The sequence below is a fragment of the Molossus molossus genome, unplaced genomic scaffold (assembly GCF_014108415.1).
Source record: "Molossus molossus isolate mMolMol1 unplaced genomic scaffold, mMolMol1.p scaffold_m16_p_12, whole genome shotgun sequence".
In the NCBI taxonomy this organism is placed as follows: Eukaryota; Metazoa; Chordata; class Mammalia; order Chiroptera; family Molossidae; genus Molossus; species Molossus molossus.
Window position 1 is genome coordinate 84,319,526 of NW_023425347.1, and position 18,714 is coordinate 84,338,239.

The 18,714-nt window shown below is 48.2% G+C and overlaps 1 protein-coding gene across 6 annotated transcripts in view; it reads left to right on the plus strand.

The window, feature by feature from the left end:
* MECR (mitochondrial trans-2-enoyl-CoA reductase) overlaps positions 1-14,873 on the plus strand; it is a 37,580-nt gene extending 22,707 nt beyond the window's left edge. The window contains exons 4-11 of one of the 6 annotated variants that reach the window (XM_036256309.1): positions 147-290; positions 2,929-3,031; positions 5,511-5,613; positions 6,822-6,895; positions 8,302-8,362; positions 8,489-8,561; positions 9,922-10,105; positions 14,208-14,873. In XM_036256309.1, the coding sequence (XP_036112202.1) occupies positions 147-290; positions 2,929-3,031; positions 5,511-5,613; positions 6,822-6,895; positions 8,302-8,362; positions 8,489-8,561; positions 9,922-10,079 (716 nt within the window). In that variant the 3' untranslated portion in view covers positions 10,080-10,105; positions 14,208-14,873. Of the gene's footprint in view, positions 1-146; positions 291-2,928; positions 3,032-5,510; positions 5,614-6,821; positions 6,896-8,301; positions 8,363-8,488; positions 8,562-9,415; positions 9,560-9,921; positions 11,156-14,207 lie in introns of those variants that run through there. The other 5 variants (XM_036256310.1, XM_036256308.1, XM_036256312.1 and 2 more) reach the window with 5 other exon arrangements.
* Positions 14,874-18,714: the final 3,841 nt, after the last annotated feature.

Genomic DNA, 18,714 nt, shown 5'->3' on the forward strand with positions numbered 1-18,714 from the left:
TTCAGGATGTTGTTTGTCCTCTAGGTGTAACTTGAAGTCTGCGGTCCTTGGTCCTCGGTCCTCGATGCCCATTTCCTGAGGAGGGTGGACCAGGGTTGAGTGTGGTGAGAGGCTCCTCACTGCCCTGATCTCCTTCCTTGACTCAGGAACCTGGCGGACCGAGGCTGTGTTCAGCGAGGAAGCACTGCTCAGCATTCCAAGCGACATCCCTCTTCACAGTGCTGCCACCTTGGGTGTCAACCCCTGCACGGCCTACAGGATGCTGATGGACTTTGAGCAGCTGCAGCCAGGTAGGAACCTGCAGGTGGGGGGGGGGGCAGGCCAGGCTCCCCAAACCCTGGCCCGGAGGCCACGGGAACTTAACTTAAGGGAGAGGAGGACGGGGGCCCTGACTTGAGTGAGTATGTTGTTGTTGCTTTTGCTGAGAAAGGTGTTAGGTTGGTCCCTAGAAAAGAGGCTGAAACCTCATGAGGAATACACACTCTGGAAAACTGCTGAAGGATCACATTCCTAGAGCTTGGGATGGAAATCGGTCATTCAGCAAGAACGTATCGAGCTGTGCTAAGCTCCGGGGATACAAAGCCAGACAAGATAGACACAGTCCCTGTGTTTTCAGTAAAGTGCTGAACTTAGTAATTCCACTCAGCATTCATATAGCACTTTCCAGTTCACGTAAGTGCCTTTACAAGCATTACCACATTGAATGCATTGCATCGCCAAAGCAGGGCAGTGAGGCTGGTACCATTGGTTAAGAGCTCAAGCCCTGGGCTAACAACCTAGGTCTGAACTCTGGCTTCACCTTTCACTAACTGTGTGAGCTGACCTCTCAACTCATCCAGTCTTCCATCTGTAGAACGGAGAACAGGAATTCTGAGTGTGACACTTAGCACCGGGCCTGGCAACTGCTTTCATTATTCTGCCTTTTTATAAATGAGGAAACGGAGGTCCAGAGAGGTGAATGATTTGTATGAGATCACTCAGCAAGGAAATGACAGGTGTTTTATTTGTGGTTCCCTGAAAGCACTCTGAGACAGGGACTGGGACACAGTCCACTGGGCAGGTGATCCCAGGAAGCGGGAGTGAGGGAGCCGAGAGAGTGAGGCAGGGGGAGGAGAAGCCAGTGAAGGCTGGTTACTGCTGTGGGCGATGGGGGCTCAGTCCTGCCGGCGGGCCTTCTTATGACCCTCGTAGAACCCACGTCAGGATTAACCTCCAATGACAGCAGGTTCCCCGCCGACTCTCATGCTGCACTGTGGGATGGTTACCCCGCACATTGCATATCTGCAAGCTGGTAGGACCACGGAAGTCACCCAGTCTAGCTCCGTTATGCCAACAAGGAAACTGAAACCAAGAGATATGGAATACGGTGACCACTGCTGCCCAAAGCTGGTTGAAAACCTGTCCCAGCTTCTCGCAAACAGAAGTGCAGGTGCTCACAGCTGTGGCAGATCCGTCTGAGCAAACTAGTGGAGAAAGCCAGCAGGTGCGACCAGGGACCTTTGCTCAAGTCCTAGTGCAGCAGACACTTTTGTCACCTGCGTCTCGTCCCTTCAAGCCACCTCTGATTTGGCCCATGGCTCTGGTGGACACAGCAGGGCCTTCTGACACCACCCCACCTCAGGTTCCCACCTGCATCTCCACTTTCCCGCCTCAGGGTTGGTGTGGCCTAAGCTAGATCAGTGTTAAATGTACGATCTTGACACACAGTGAAAATTACGGTTTACAGTGAAATCTAGAACACAGACACACATGAATAAATATATAATGGAAACCAAAGTTTTATGGAACAGTATTTACCTTCACTATGTGTGATGTATTTTGCTGTTTTTTATTCTATTTTCCTCTATTTTAACTTTTTTAAAAGTGCTGTTTGCAACCCTACACTGATTTCATAACCCACTTGTGAGGGAAAACTTGTATGCTGAGCCTGGCCAAGGAGAATGGGCATTCTTCTTCCAGGAAGTGCTTTGTCTCTAGCACCAGATCCGCTGCCTTTCAAGACTCAGATAGCATTTCGGGGCGAACAGAGCACCTTCCTGGACATGACGGCATTGACTCTAATTGGGAGTATCCTGAATGATGCTTGGAGGATTCCTGTTTTATGGAAAGGAAACTGGTTCAAAACGGTCATGACTCGCCCTGTCTCATTCAGTTACAGTCGGTGGTGAAGCTGAGGCTCATACCCAGGCCCGTCTCACTCCAGAGCCCACATTTCCCCAACATGCCATGCTGCCTTCCCCCATTGACTGATTCCATATCTAGGCCTGGGCTTAGACCACATACTGTAGTACCCTGTTTCAGGGGCTGCTGGTTTCTCCAGTATGGCTCTAGTCCCATTCCAATGCACCTTTATTAAGCAGTACAAAGCGGGCAATAGGGCATGGCCTTCCCCTCAAGCTGCAAGCTCCTGATACAGTTGGACCTGTAGAGCACCAGGCAGACGAGGAGGCGGACTGTGCACATCAACGGAGGTGCCTGCAGAGAGCTGCGGGAGCACAGAGGGAAGAGTCTGGACGGGCTTCATGCAGGAAGCCACGCTTGAGTTGCGCTGCCAAGGATTTCAAAACGAATGGAGAAAGGAAGAGGAAAGCACTGAACAAGGAAATAACATAAGCAGAGATTTGAGGACATAAAAATTGGAAGATGATGAAGGATGCAAAATCATTTACACAGGAGGGTCTAAATTATATCCACTGCAGACTCTAAGTTGCTGAGTGTTAGGACGCACCGTGGGTGTTGTAGAAGTTTGGGGTCAGTGGGAGAAGAGTGAGCAACACTCCAAGGTCTGAGAAGGCTCAGCAGCCTGGTCCCAGCTCCCCTTTGAGACTAAGCACTCCATCTCTTGCCTTAATAGGATCTCAGGCTGGAAGCCCTTGACCCTATTACAGGTCTCCAGGGCTTGACTCGAATCTCTTCCTGGCTCCACAGGAGATTCTGTCATCCAGAACGCATCCAACAGTGGAGTGGGGCAAGCAGTCATCCAGATCGCCGCAGCCCTGGGCCTGAGGACCATCAATGTGGTCCGAGACAGGTGCGTGAGGAGGCTGAAGCCCTGATCTGACCTGAGCCTTTCCACCGCGCATCCCTGCATCTCCACCAGATGGCGCCCTTGCATAAGCAGCCTCCTCTCCCAGCGGACCCTGTCAGCCCTGAGAAATGAGTCCAGGTGGCTTTTGGCTGTAGGATGAGTCTTTGAAATGTAAAGGGAGGGCAGGAAGGAGGTGGAGGGCCTGGGCTGTCATTACTGAACACTAGGAGTTTTGGAAACTTGACTTGTGATAGCTCCATGTTTTCAAAACTAGAGTTTGTATTTGGGAATGTTTTAAGCTGTGTTATTCTTTCTGTGAACCAACACAGGGCCCTTTCTTTTCCTTGTTATTTGTGTGGTACTTGGAATTGCTCTAAATACGGATTGAAGGAGATAGGACAGGTTTGTCATCTCTGTTTTACAAATGAGGAAACTGAAGTTTCGGAGAGAGAAGCAGTTTGCTCAGGGAGTCACAGCAAGTCAGTAACAGACTTCATTTCCTGCCTTGTTCTCCTTCCCTCACAGCATAGAGTTTCCTCGAGCCAGCTGTCCACGAGTGTGGCCATGTCAGTCGGAAGTCCAGTCTGTCAACATAAGAAATAGTCAGATCTATAAAGAATTTTTGTGAGTTTATTTGAGGCTAACTATTGATAATTGTCAGGAAGCAAAATCTCAACAGATTGAGATAATGCTCTAGAGACTGGCAGGGTTTTTTTGTTTCTTGTTTTGTTTTGTTTTGTTAATCCTCACCCAAAGATATTTTTCCTTTTTTTAGATAGAGTGGAAGGGAGGGAGCGAGTGAAGAGAGAGAGAGAGAGAGAGAGAGAGAGAGAGAGAGAGAAACATTGATGTGAGAGAGACACATCGATTGGTTGCCTCCCACACAACCCCAACCGGGGCTGAGGATTGAACCTGCAACCCAGGTATGTGCCCCTGACCAGGAATCAAACCCTTGATCCTTCAGTCTGCAAGCCAGCTCTCTAACCACTGAGCCAAACTGGCCAGGGCGAGTTTTGCACCTTATCTTATACATTACAATCAAAAGAGCAGCCCTGGCCAGTTTGGCTCAGCAATTAGAGCATCAGACCACGGACCAATGAGCCGCGGGTTTGATTCTGGCTGTGGGCATGTACCTTGGTTGCGGTTTGTTCCCAGCCCTGGTTGGGGTTGTGTGGGAGACAACCAGTTGATGTGTCCCTCTCATGTCGATGTTTCTCTTTCTCTCCTTCTTTCCCTCCCACTCTATCTGAACAAAAATGGAAAAATATCCTCAGGTGAAGATTAAAAAAAACAAAGCAGACACAGAGAGTTATATGAAATTCACTGGTGACAGGTTAGGGAGGTGGGAGAAATTGAAGTGGGGAATCCTCTAGGATTGGATGAAAAGTAAAATAATAGACAACATCTTTTACAGAGGTGGGTACAGGATAGTTAACAATCAGTAATTAACTCGGTAACAATGAGGGGATTTGTGGTCTCTGCAGAGCAGTGCCTGTGCTTTGAAGGGTCTGGAAAAAGGAAAATTACTTTGACATTCCAAAGATATACTATTGTAGATGCAAAAAGACAGTAGACAGGCTTAGTTAAGATAAAGATTGAACTTTATCAGGGAAGATGCCAGCCTAGGACATGACTACATGTCATAAACAGCTTTTAGTTAAAATTTTTTTATTTCAGACCATCTTTGTGGTTACTTTAGGTCTCTGAGTTTGCAGTGCTACCACACAGGCCTCTCCTGAGCTTATCAGGTAGGCATGTGGCCCCTTTTTATCCACAAGTCTTCGCAAAGTTTTTTCTTGCCTCAGTTCTCTATCCCCTTGGTTGTGCTAAAAAAATTATTGTTGCCGGGCCAGTGTGGCTCATGGTTGAGCATCGACCCATGCACCAAGAGGTCGCCGGTTCCATTCCCAGTTAGGGCTCATGCCCAGGCTGTGGGCCTGATCCCCAATGGAGGGCATGCAGGAGGCAGCCATCAGTGTTCTCTCTCATCGATGTTTCCATCTCTCTCTTTCCCTCTACCTTCCTCTCTCTCTAAAATCAATAAAGAAAAAATATTTTTTTTAAAGATTATTGTTTGCCTTGATCAGAGTCCCAGAGCCACTTCTGGGCTGGAGTATATTTGCACAACACTCTGCAGATCCCCTTGAAAAAAGATGGGGGCAGAAAGGATATGGAGTTTGTTGTTTCGGTAGAAAAAATCAGGAATTGAAATTACTTCTTCCCGGGCACATATGGTTTCTAGTACCCTGATCTGGCAGGAGCCGTAGAAACCACCCAGCCTCGTTCTCTCCTGCCAGGGAGGAAACTGAGGCCAAGAGATGCTGGAGCATGATGAAACTGGGTGGCCAGGCCCTGCTCAAGGCTGAAGCCCAGTGCCAGCTTCCCCAGAGAAACTCGCTCTCACAGCTGTGGCAGAGCAGGCCCAGGAGCCTTCGGTGGAGATACTGAGCAGATGTGACCACGGATTGTGTTTGGTTTCCAGACCTGACATCCAGAAGCTGACTGACAGACTGAAGACTCTGGGGGCCGAGCATGTTATCACAGAAGAGGAACTGAGGAAGCATGAGATGAAAAACTTCTTCAAGGTACCTGGGATGGGGGACATTGCACGTCCATGCTATGCGCACCTCCCTGAAGAAAGGTGACTTGAACTAGAAAAGCTGGGGCCTGGCCTCACTGTTGCTCTTACACCTTCCCTTCGTCTCTTCGTGGAAGGAGAAAGCCCAGCCTCAGCCAGGACAGCGTGCGGGCAGTGCCCAGATGCTGTGAGGGAGGCAGGACAGAGGGCCGGGAGGGGGAGACCCTTCGTGGTTTGCAGTTTTGAATATTGTGGTGGGCTCTATCAGTCCACACAGTCGATGTGAATCTCAGAACTGGGAGAGGACCTGAGGAAACTGAGGCACAGAGAGGAAAGAGAAAAAACAAGTGCCCTGGCTGGTGTTGCTCAGTGGTTAGAGTGTCAGCCCATCTACCAAAGCATTGCAGGTTTGATTCCTGGCCCGGGCTAGGGCACGCAGGAGGTAATGTGTCTCACATTTATGTTTCTCTCTCTCCCCCTTCCTCCCTCCCTTCCACTCTCTAAAAATCAATGAAAAAATATATCCTCAGGTGAGGATTAACAAAAAAAAAAAAAAAAGGAAAGAAGTAACATTTCCTGGGTACCTACCTTACATTTTTTCTGAGAGTCCCACAGAAGTTCTACAAAGTAGGTGCTATCTATTTTATAGATGAGGAAACCCAGACTCAGAAAAGATAAAGGATTGACCAAGATTGACCAAGGCCACACAGTCTTAAGTGGTGGAGTCAGGGCTGGCCCCAGGTCTCTTTGAACTCACAGCCTCTGAACCTTCCAGAACCTCCGCCCCCTGCGCACCTAGTAAGTGACCAAGCCCCATCTCAGCTTCTTTCCACTGAACTCGGACAACCGAACACACACACAGTCCCTCGAGCACACGCCTCTCAAGAACACTTCTGAAGCAGGGTCCTAGTCTCCACTGAATTCCAAGGGCCGAGAAGAGGCGCACTCCGGGAAATGCAGTCCTTGGAAATGGGTGGTAGGTCTGTTCTCTCCCAGAGGAAGTGAGTCCTGAGTGAACTTCTCAAACAGATAGCACGATTAGGTTGGTCAAGAAAAGGCCGTTCCTGGGCAGGGAAGAGAGAGAGTTCTAGGGCAAGAGCGTCCGTTTTCCTCACTCCCTCCTTCTGACACCTGGACCAGGGAAGTGCTGTTTGTAGCAGCTTCAGCCCCACGTGTAGAGTGCTAGCTCCCTCACCGCGGTTCCTTATGTTCCAGGACATGCCTCAGCCACGGCTCGCTCTCAACTGTGTCGGTGGGAAAAGCTCCACAGAGCTGCTGCGGCACTTAGCGTAAGTCCCTCGGCCCTGCGGGTCCGGTTCGCCGGCCGCCTCCAGGCCTGCAGCTGGGAGGGCCGTCAGGTGACCAGTCCTGGCAGCAGTGTGAGCCAGGGCCAGGTCAGCAGCACCCTGAGTAGGAAACTGGGGCCAAGGTCACGTCCTAGCTATCCAGGCATTTCCTTTCTCAGCCACCTTCATTAAAGGTGCCTGAGAGCCCACCCAGCTGTGTTTTTCCAAGGGACCCACTGCCAGGCTCCCTGTGAGAGGGGAATGGTTGAGGATTCATAACCTAAGGGCATCTTAAAAAGTCACTTAGTCCTAGCTTATTAGCTTTTAAATTTTTTATTAGCTTTTAAAAATAGATTCTAATTTTAGAGGTAACATGATACTTATTACAAACATTTTGAAAGCGTATAAAAGTACACAGGAAAAATTAAAGTACGAAAGTTACCTGTCGTCCCACACTGAGGGGGATAAGCACCGTTAACAGTGCGCGTCCTCCCAGCCTTGTCCTTTACTGGAAACTCAACCGAAGTCAGCCTGAAAGGACACTTCCCAGCTAAAGCAGGAATCCCCTAAACAACATTAGTTAACAAGTCCTGGCTGGTGTAGCTCAGTACTTAGAGTGTCAGCCCATAGACCAAAGGGTCAAGGGTTCGATTCCCGGTCAAGGGCACATACTGGGTTTCAGGTTTAACCCCCAGCCCAATCAGTCGGGGTATAGAGATGGCTAGAACTCACAGACTGGATGGGAAGATGTGATCAAAGAGCTGTGAAAACAATGAGAGTTTACCATGCACTGAACTCTGTGCAGAGAGCTTGAGGTACCCCCCCAACACAGCCACCTAGGCCAGGGCTACTGTGCCCATCCCCATTTCTACAAGGCCCAGAGAGAGGAACCACCTACCCAAGGTCTAGGGAGTGGCAGAGCCAGGCTTGACCTGAGTTATTGTGAGCACGCCTCTTCAGCCCAGCTCCTAGCCACCTCCAAGGCAACTGCAATCCCATGTCACCTGTTGTAGGGGGAAGGAGTGATTGGACCAGTGTCGGTGCCGTGCCCACAGTGGCAAACCTGTACATGGCGCAGAGCCAGCCTGAACTCGGGTCTTTGGATTTCCTCAGGAGAGCACGCGTCTTTGCAGCACCCATCAGAGCCTGGCTGGGTGGTTAGATCAGTGGGTTCCCATCCTGCCTAAGCATCCAGGTCATCTAGAGGGGGGATTGTTGTTGTTGTTTTAACATAGACCCTCGCCTCCTGGTTCATTAGGTCTGGGGTAGGGCACAGGAATCCGTACCTTGGACCCTTCCCAGGGATTCTGAAGGCAAGGCTTAGGCTTTCGGGTGGAATAGAAGCACTATGGCAGGTTCCAGACGGGCTCCGAGTCTGCCTGCACCCATTGTTCTTTCTGACTCCTCAGGCCTGGAGGAACCATGGTGACCTATGGGGGGATGGCCAAGCAGCCCATCATAGCTTCTGTGGTAAGCTGGTGGGGGAGGCAGGCCTGGAGATGTCTCCCTGCCCCTGGGGGAAGAATGTCTAAAGTGCTTAAGTAATGTCTAAAGTGCTTGCTCTCAGAGCCCAGTATATCCTTCCTGTGTCCACAGAGCCAGCTCATTTTTAAGGATCTCAAACTTCGTGGCTTTTGGTTGTCCCAGTGGAAGAAGGACCACAGTCCAGGTGAGTGCATGGTGGCCCCATTGCCAGGGGTCACATGAGAGGGAGTACCTGCAGCAGAACTGACCAGCCTCTCTGAGCCCTGGAGAGGTGATTAGACCCCAACCCTGCAACAGCGTAAAGGAAAGCAGCCTCTAACCACAGCTACAGCTAGCAAAGAACTATTGGACTAACGTGGGCTCATTCTTGGGTCATAACATTGGACAAGGCACACACTGCCCCGTCCTTGAGGAGCTGGCAGTGGGGACGACTGCCACGGAAGACAACCAGGTAAAGAAAACCAGTCCTGCAGCCAGCCTGCCTGGGCTGTGCCACTTCTGGTTATAGGTTCTGCCTAGCCTCACTTGGGACCTGGACAAGTTACTTAACCTCTGCCTCAGTTGAAATGTCATAATAGTTTAAACTATTGTTAGCCCTGTTTGACAGAAGAGGAAACTGTGGTTCAGAGTGGTTGAGTAGCTTGCCCAAAGCCACCCCACCTAGGGAGAGGTGCAGAGAGGACGTGACTCCAGAACCCAAGCCAGGACACTCTTCTTCCTGTCCTGGAGGACTGGCTCCCCAGAGAGTGATCCCCAAGCTGAAACTGAGAAATGACAAGGAGCTATCCAGGTGAAGCAGAGGAGAGTGGTGGCATGAATGGAGTGTTTCAGATAGAAAAACTAGCATGTGCAAAAGCCCATCAGAGAGTGGGAAGCTGGATCCATTTGTTGTAACCACATTATAAAAGGCCTTATAAATCTTTTGAGGAGTTTAGACTCTATCTTAAAGGCAGTTAGGGAGCCAATGAAGTGTTTTAGGCAGGGCAAAGGATCAGATGTGAATGTTGAATGAACTGATGTCTGAAAAACACTTCTCAGCCAAGGCCTTCACTCATCTTCCTGTACCGTGGTGGGTCCTTGGTGGAAGGGGATGTCAGCGGCCTCAACTCATGGGGTTCTAAGGGAGTGCTGCTTCTCAGAGAGAGCCCCTTTTCCTGAGCAAAACTCATCTGTTCCACATTAGTAAGTGTGGCTGGCACACCCGCCTCCCTCCCCGTGCCTCTTCTGGCTTCCCTGCCCAGAAGTAATCCTGCCCCTCCCTCCATTCAGACTCCAGGTTACACCCCAGTCAGGTTCTGTGGGTCCGAGCCACCACTCAGCCTGCCCTCAGTTCCTGGGGCCACTCCCCATGTTCCTCCATCCCCACCATGGCTGTCACTGTCCTGAAAACAGGTGGGGACCAGGCAGCCTCCACAGCCACCCTCTCTGTGGCCAAGCCCTGGGCTCTCCAGGCTTTCCTGGAGCTCAGCCCCAGCTCCTACCAGCTGTCTCCCCAGCCCTGCTGCTGCTGCTGCACCCCTCTGATGTCCCCTCCCCCCCCACAGGCCAGTTCAAGGAGCTGATCCTCACTCTGTGCGACCTCATCCACCGAGGCCAGCTCACGGCTCCTGCCTGCTCTGAGGTCCCCCTGGAGGACTACCAGAGTGCCTTGGAAACCTCCATGCAGCCCTTCCTGTCCTCAAAACAGATTCTCACCATATGATATCCCAAAGGAGCCGGAGCGAAGAGGTGGGTCAACAGGACTGCGTTTGGCCCCTCAGTCTGGGCCCTCGACCTTCCCTAGGCTGCTCCTCTCCTCGCTGTCACTTCCCACCAGGAGAGCTGTGGACCAGCCGAGGCTTTCCCCAAGACCAGCCTCAGGGTAGCCAATAAAGTCTGAACTTCTCAGAAACAAACAAACCAGTAGAAAGCATCCCTGTTGAGAAGGATGGCGTCGTGCACCTGCTGCCTCGCAGCACTGAGAAGCCCCGTCCATCCTCCATTTGTGCCCGGCACCGTTTCCTGGCACCTGAAGGCCAGCCGGGGTGGGCCTGGCAGGTTCAAAAGCCAGCGAGATACAGTCTCTGCCCTCAAGCTGTCCTAGCCCACAGAGGAGAATCTTCTAAAAAGGAAGGTGGACTCATTCTCAGGTGGTGTGCAGCTCGGTCTAGGGCTGGGGGAGTGAATGCAAGGCTGAGGAACTGAGGAAATGTGGTCTCGGAGCTGGACCACCCTCCCAGAATGTCCACTCTAACCGGGGAGATGGGTGTTACAACAGGGGTTCTCACCCTGAGGTCATTTTCCCCCCAGGGACATTTGATAAGTGTCTATCTAAAGACACTTGTCATAATTGAGAGGGTGCTACCTATAGCTGGTGAGTGGAGGTCAGTGATGCTGCTGAAACACACTGCAGTGCACAGAACAGCCTCCCTCAACAAAGCATTATCCAGTCCAAAATGCCACCGTGCAGTTGAGAAAGCCTGCATTAAACCAGTAGTCCTGCAGTGGTTACCATAGTGACCAGCGTGCTACAGAAGACGCATGTGAGGTGCTAGGAGAGCATAACTAAGGTCTTGTCCCAGGCCTGGGTCAGGGTGCCTTCCTGAGGTGAAGCTTGAAAGTGGGCCCTGAAAAATGAGTAGCTTTATTCCAAGAGAAGAGTTTGACGTTATGTCGCTTTTGGGTGTTTGCTTCATGATCCACTCACCCAAAGCAGAGAACTAGAGACTTTGGATGTCTCCCTTATCACCTGGCCCTCTGTCCCTTACTTAGCTCAAGAGCCTCGTTCAAGGAGGACTCACTGGGTGCTAGTGTGTGTGCCTGAGTCTGTGGATGCCCATGAGAGATGTGGGGCTGGCCCTAAGCCTACAGCAGGGTACAGACCTTTACAATAGACGGACAGATACAGAGGTGTTCACAGCAGTGGGGACACAGCAGCACTGCCTGGGGTTTAAGGAAGGCTTCCCGAAAGAAGTCCTGACTGGAAATTGAACCAGCGACCCTTTGGTGCACTGGACGATGCCCAGCCAACTGAGCTACACTGGCCAGGGCACAGCAAACTTTGAAGGCCTGGCAGGAAAAGGTGCACCAAGCAAAGCACATGTAGTTGGAGGCCCAAGAGAGCCTAAAGATGACATTTGGGTTGGGCTTTTTTTTTTTTAAAGGAGAGAGATAGAAACATTGATGTGAGAGAAACATCAATCAGCTGCCTCCTGCATGCCCCCCCACTGGAGATCCCGGGCATGTGCCCTGGCCAGGAATCGAACTGGAACCTTTCAGTCCATGGGACGATGCTCAATCCACTGAGGCACACCAGCTGGGCTGGGTTGGGTGATTATTGTTTCCTCAAACAGGAAAGGGAGACAAGCATTACAGAGTAAGGGACCCGATTAAGCAAAGTTATAGATCTTCCTAAGATTTAAAACTGATGACTTTTAGGTGGGCACATGGCAGGCTGGAATAAACACTGCTCCCCTGCTTCCCCTGCAGCAGACAAGGGCTGTCCCTTGTGATGTAAGCAGAGGGGGTGGGTGTCAGTTTCCTAGGAACCTCTTTAAAATATAGCTGACATCTATCCTGAACTTTTTCTTCCCCTTCCACCTTCCTCCTGGCTGAAATACAGACATGATTCCTGGAATTTGCACAGCCGTCTTTGACCATGTTTAGAATGGAACAGCAATGAGATCACAGTAGCCTGGGTCCATGACACCCAGAAACCCTGACTGCCCACCTCAGGACTTGAGAAATAAGTTTTACCTGAGAAATAAGCTTCTGCCTGGCCAGTATGGCTCAGTGGATTGAGTGTCTTCCCATGGACTGAGAGGTCCCGGTTTGGGTCCCAGTTAGGGTATATGCCTGGGTTGTAGGCTCAATCCCCAGTAGGGGGCGTGCAGGAGACAGCTGATCAGTGTTTCTCACATCAATGTTTCTATCTTTCTCTCCCTTCCTCTCTCTAAAAAATCAATACAAAAATTATTTTTAAAAAAAGAAATAAGCTTCTCCCTGATTGGTTTTGCTCAGTGGTTAGAGCATCAGCCTATGGACCAAAGAGTCATGGATTCTATTCCCAGTCGAGGGCACATGCTTGGGTAATAGGTGTGATCCCCAGCCCCAGTCAGGGTCATGCAGGAGGCAACCAATCTATGTATCTCTCTCACATCGATATTTCTTTCTCTCTCTCCCTCCCTCCCTTCCACTAAAAATCAATGGGAAAATATCCTCAGGTGAGGATTAACCAAAAAAAAGAAAGAAACAAGTTTCTAGGCCCTGGCAAGGTAGTTCAGTTTGATAGAGCATCATCCTGACACACCATAATTGCAGGTTTGATCCTTGGTCAGAGCACATACAAGAATCAACCAATGGCCCTGGCCGGTTTGGCTCAGCGGTTAGAGTGTTGGCCTGCAGTCCGGAGAGACCTGGGTTCGGTTCCCGCTAAGGGCACGTACTTCGGTTGCAGTTTGTCCCCGGCCCTGGTTGGTCGTGCGGGTGGCAGCTACTCGATGTGTCCCTTCACGTCGATGTTTCTCTCTCTCTCCCTTCCTCTCTCTCCCTCCCACTCTATCTGTACAAAAAATGGAAAAATATCCTCAGGTGAGGATAAAAAAAAAAAAAAGAATCAACCAATGGCACACCTCAGTGGATTGGTTGTGGCTCAGTGGATTGAGCGTCATCCCATGGACTGAGGTCCCAGTTCAATTCCCAGTCAGAACACATGCCCAGGTTGCAGGCTTGATCCCAGGGGGGAGGGGGGGGGAGAAGGCAGCCGATTGATGTTTCTCTCTCACATCGATGTTTCTGTCTCTCTAAAAAATTAATACAAAAAGTATTTTCTAAAAAAATATCAACCAATGAATTCATAAATAAGTGGAACAACAAATTGATGTTCCTCTCTCCCTTCCGCTTTCTCTCTAAAAATCAACTTTAAAAAAAGAAGTAATAAGCTTCTATGTTATTTAACCCCCTCGTGTTTGGGCTTTCTCGGAACCTAATCATAACTGCTACATATTCCATGATCCAATTTATATTGAAATCAAGTCAGTTGATTTGAAGCTGAAAAAGTGAATTGTGGCTGTTTGTGATTCCCAGCTAAGGAATGTGGACTATATCCCATTGGCAGTAAAAACAAAAGATTCTGAGCCAGAAGGTCAAACTGTACTTTAGAAAAATCTCTGGCAGCAGGTTGGGGGAGAATTTGGAGAAGGGAAGCACTGAATAAGGATAAAATCAGAAATGCCCATGCTTCTGAACTTTAGATAAGTAAAATCTTTGTAAATTTTTTAAAAATATGTTTTTATTCTAGAGAGAGAGGAAGGGAGAAGGAGGGAGAGAGACAGAAAGAAACATTGATCAGTTGCCTCCTGCATGCCACTCACCACAAACAGGGATCGAACTCGCAACCTGGGCATGTGCCCTGACCAGGAATCAAACCTGCAACCCTTTGATGCTCAGTACAACACACAACCAGCTGAGCCACACTGGCCAGGGCTTCCTAAAATTTTGAAGACCAACATAGGGATTACCGACATTTAAGAGGCCAGTAGAGGAAAGGAGACTGAGACAAGACAATGTCAAATGTCAAAAGAGAATCTAACTGCCCTGGCCAGTTTGGCTCAGCAGTTAGAGCATCGGCCCACACACCAGAGTCTCAGGTTCGGTTCCAGTCAAGGGCACGTACCTCTGTTGTAGTTCGTCCCTGGCCCCGGCTGGGGTCCTGTAGGTGGCAACCAGTTGATGTGTCTCTTTCACATCGATGTTTCTCTCTTAAAAAGAAAAAAACAAAAAGAGAATCTGACTTAAAATGGATCGTTTCTCCCATACTTTGCAAGTACAGGAGGTTATTTTTCATTTTCAGGCTGAATAATCTCTCTGTAAAGTTGGGACAGCTCTTCGGGCCCACTAACTAAACAATATCACTTTAATGGTTAAAGGAGGAACCTTTGGCTCCAGGAGACTAAAAGAAGACAAACCGGCACTGCGTCCTAACCCTAAGGCTTCGTGACTCTGGCTCTCTGTGGTGTCTTCTGGGAACACCTACCTACCCTGTGACAATCTACAGCCACTGCTGTAATATTGATGACTGTCTTGTGTCTTGGGAGATGAGATCATTTAAGCCTGCTTTCCTCAAGGAAAGACTGAGGCCCAGAAGAAAAAAGTTCTTGCATCAACCTGCGTGTGCCAGATGTCCCAGTCCTTGTGCCTAGAAGCTCTCAGCAGTACCCACCATCCACATGGTTATTGGCAGGTGCCATGCCCTGAGTAGGACACTGGTCCCAGCCAGAGCAGCTGGAGATGGTAGAAAAGAGAAACCCAGTCCTGGTATAGCATCTGCCTTCATTTGAAGGCAGGAAACTCCTGGGAAGGTAAGTGGGAAGGAGAGACTGGCACCCCTGAAAGGGAAGAAAGTTCTCCCTATGTCCCTAACCCTCTGCCGTGTACAAGCATTTTGACATGCATCTTAATTCAATTTTTACAACTTCCCTGTATCACTGAGATTTTTTGTTTGTTTGTTTGTTTTATTCTCACCCGAGAACATTTTTGCATTTATCTTCATATAGAGCGGGAGAGAGGGAGGAAGAGAGAGGGAGAAACATCGATGTGAGAGAGACACATCGACTGGTTGTCATCCACACGACCCCAACAGGGGCCAGGGACAAACTGCAATCAAGGTACATGCCGTTAGCGGGAACCAAACCCAGGACTCTCAGGTCTGCAGGCTGATGCTCTAACCACTGAGCCAAACTGGCTAGGGCATATCGTTGAAATTTTAATAGCACCACTTTACAGAAGAGGAAGACGCTGAGAGAGGTGAGGTGAGTTGCTTAAGGTCACAGCAAACAGCAGAGCTCCACCAGACACCAGGTCCCCTATCCTGTCTGGTCACCATATCAGTCAGTAACAATTTTTTTGGCCCCACAGTTGGCTTTGAGCTCTCTCTTTTCTCAGGATTCTTTGATTTTATTCAATGATAATTAACATGTCAATCAGAAGAGTTCAAATTTCCCTGGGTCTGTGTCTCAGGGAGGCAAGAAAAAAAGGGGGAGAATCAGGAGGCCATTGAAGTAGTCCAGATCATTCTTGTATTCATTCAGTAAATATTTTGAACACCCATTGTGTGAAAAAGCCCTGTTTCAGGTGCTAGGGATAAAGCAGGAGACAAAAAAACATGGCCCCTGATACCAGGGAACTTATATTCTAGTGGAGGAGAAAGACAGTGAACAAGCGAACAAATAAGGTAATAAGAGTATAATAAGTGCCCTGGCTGGTTTGGCTCAGCAGTTGAGCATCGGCCTGCGGACCAGTGAGTCATGGGTTCGATTCTGGTCAAGGGCATGTACCTTGGTTGCGGTTGTCCCTGGCCCTGGTTGGGGTCGTGCGGGAGGCAACCAGTGGATATGGCCCTCTCACATCAATGTTTCTCTCTGTGTCCCTTTCTCTCCCTCCCACTCTATCTGAAGATAAATAGAAAAATATCCTCAGGTGAGGATTAAAAAAAAACTTTTTTAAGTGTGAAAGTGCTATGGAAAAAATTTTGAGTGATATAGTGTGCTTGGGGTTGGGGGGTAGTTGGGATAAGGTGGGCAAGGAAGGTCTGAGAACTGAATAAGGAGCCAGCCATATTCCAGACAGAGGGAAGAGCACACCTAAAAGCCCTGCTATAGCCCGCTGGTGTGGCTCAGTGGATTGAGTGTCCTCCTATGTATGGACTGAGGTGCTGGTTCGAGTCCAGGTCAGGGTACATGCCCGGTTTCAGGCTCAATCCCCAGTAGAGGGTGTGCAGGAGGCTGCCAACCAATGTTTTCCTCTCACATCGATGTTTCTATCTCTCTCTCCAAAAACATTTTTTTAAATGTTTTAAAGCCCTGATTATGTGAACAGTATGATGAGGCCTGAACTAGCTTACTAAGTGGAAGTAGAGTGAAATGAATAGATTCATGAATATTTAGAAGGAAAAATCAAAAGGATAGACAGAATGTGGTGGTTGAAGGTTGAATTTTGGCACTTTGCTGGTTAGAGGTGCCACTCCTGGAGTTGGGGAACTCCAGAGGAGGACCAGATTTTATTTATTTTGTTTTATTTTATTTTATTTTTCTTTATTGATTTGAGAGAGAGAGAGGGAGGGAGGGACAGGGAGCGAAAGATAGAAACATCGATGAGAGAGAATATCGATGAGAGAGAATATCGATTGGCTGCCTTCTGCATGCCCCGCCCTGGGAATCTGGCCCACAACCTGGGCATGTGTCCTGACTGAGAATCGAACTGGTGACCTCTTGGTGCATGGGTCAACGTTCAACCACTGAGCAACACCGGCCGGAGGGGAACAGATTTTAGAGACAGGCTTTTCCCAGTAGGCTGAGCAGATTATATGACAACCAAGGTTAATGCTAGTTCTTAAGAATATTATGATCTTCATACTTTACTAAATTCCAAATGGATCAAAGATTACAATACAGCCCTGGCCAGTTTGGCTCAGCGGTTGGAGCATGGGCCTGCAGACCAGAAAGTCCCGGGTTCAGCTAGGGGCACGTACCAAAAAAAAAAAAAAAAAAATTACAATACAAAAATAATCCCTAAAAGTAACAGAATAAACCATGGGAGGTGTTTTGATTGTTTCTTTAAAAAGAAAAACCTCAGTGTGAGGAAGGCCTTTCAAACTACAGCACAAAATCCATATTCAAAGAAAAATAAAGAATGGAGAAATTTGACCCCATAAATATCTAATGTTTTTGCATGCAAAAAAACACTAGGCAAAGTCAAAAGTCAACCAACTAGGGAAAAAAAATTTGCAACTCATTTGACAAAGAGTTGATTTCCCTATTACATTGTGAGCTCCTATGATAAAATAGGAAAAATGGTCAAAAGATATAAACACAGAAAGTAAAATATTAGTGTCTCTTAAACATATGAAATAAAGCTCTCTCCACTTAAAATAACTTCAATTTACACTATCCAAGATACCATTTTTCAGCTGTCAGATTGACAAAGATTATAAAGTTTGATAACTGTTGATGAGGAGATAGAGAATTGAGCAATAGCTATCAAAACGGCATTTGCCCACACCCTTTGAGTACTTCTAGGAATAGATTCTACATATATGTATAGACAAAGTTACTGCAACAGTCATAACAAAAGGGTTGAACTTATCTCAGTGTCCTTCACTAGGGCAGTGATTAAATAAATTTCTGTGTTTAAAATGGTGTGAGAGCACCCTAGCCAGTTTGGCTCAGCGGTTAGAGCGTTGGCCTGCGGTCCGGAGAGACCCGGGTTCGGTTCCCGCTAAGGGCACGTACTTCGGTTGCAGTTTGTCCCTGGCCCTGGTTGGTCGTGCGGGTGGCGGCCGCTCGATGTGTCCCTTCACATCGATGTTTCTCACTCTCTCTCCCTCCCATTCTATCTGTACAAAAAAAATGGAAAAATATCCTCGGGTGAGGATTAAAAAAAATAAAAAATAAAAAAAAAATAAAATGGTGTGAGCCAAGCCTGGCCAGTGTGGCTCAGTGGACTGAGCATTGTCCCATGGACTGAGAGATTCCTGTTTGATTCCCAGTCAGGGCACCTGCCCAGGTTGCAGGCTTGATCCCTGGTGGGGGGTGTGCAGGAGGCAGCTGATCTGATGTTTCTCTCTCTGCTTTCCTCTCTCTAAAAAAAAAAAATATATATATATATATATATATATATATATATATATAAATGGTATGAACCATAAAAATAGTTCTGAGGAAGCTCCTTTTGTACTCTTACGGAATGATTTTCAAAATACATTAAGAGCAGAATTGTATGTACAGTACACTATTTGCTTTTTGTGTGTAAAATACCTCCAAAGGACATTTAAGAGACTGATTATATTGTCTCTGGGGAGGGAAACTAGGCAGCCAGAGGAGAGATGGGAAGACTTTTCACTGTATAGCACCTGAGTCAGTTAATGAATTATCCTTTCAAAAAATGAATACATAAAGAAAAAAAAAACAAACTCGTGGTTCTAGGTAAACTGGGTTAGTGAGAAGGGAACCAATATTTATTGAGCTTCTCCACGTTCCAGGTATTGTTACAAGCTCTTCCACATACACCACCTCATTTAGTTATTCTGGTATTACATTGAGGTGGGATAAACTATTCTAATTTTACAAGTTAGAAAGGTTAAATTGGTCAAGTGATTTGGTCTATGTCAAGCGTAATCTCGCCCCAAAGCTCCAGCCTTCTCCACTTTCCACACTGCTTCTACTGAAGCAAAGTGTCCTATATTTTAAATAATGGCATTATTTATTGAGCACTTGCGAAGTGCTGAGGACAGTACAAAGTGCTTTACGTAATAATTTAAGACAACTGGAAGGTTGGAAATTCTATCCCCCTTTTACAAAGGC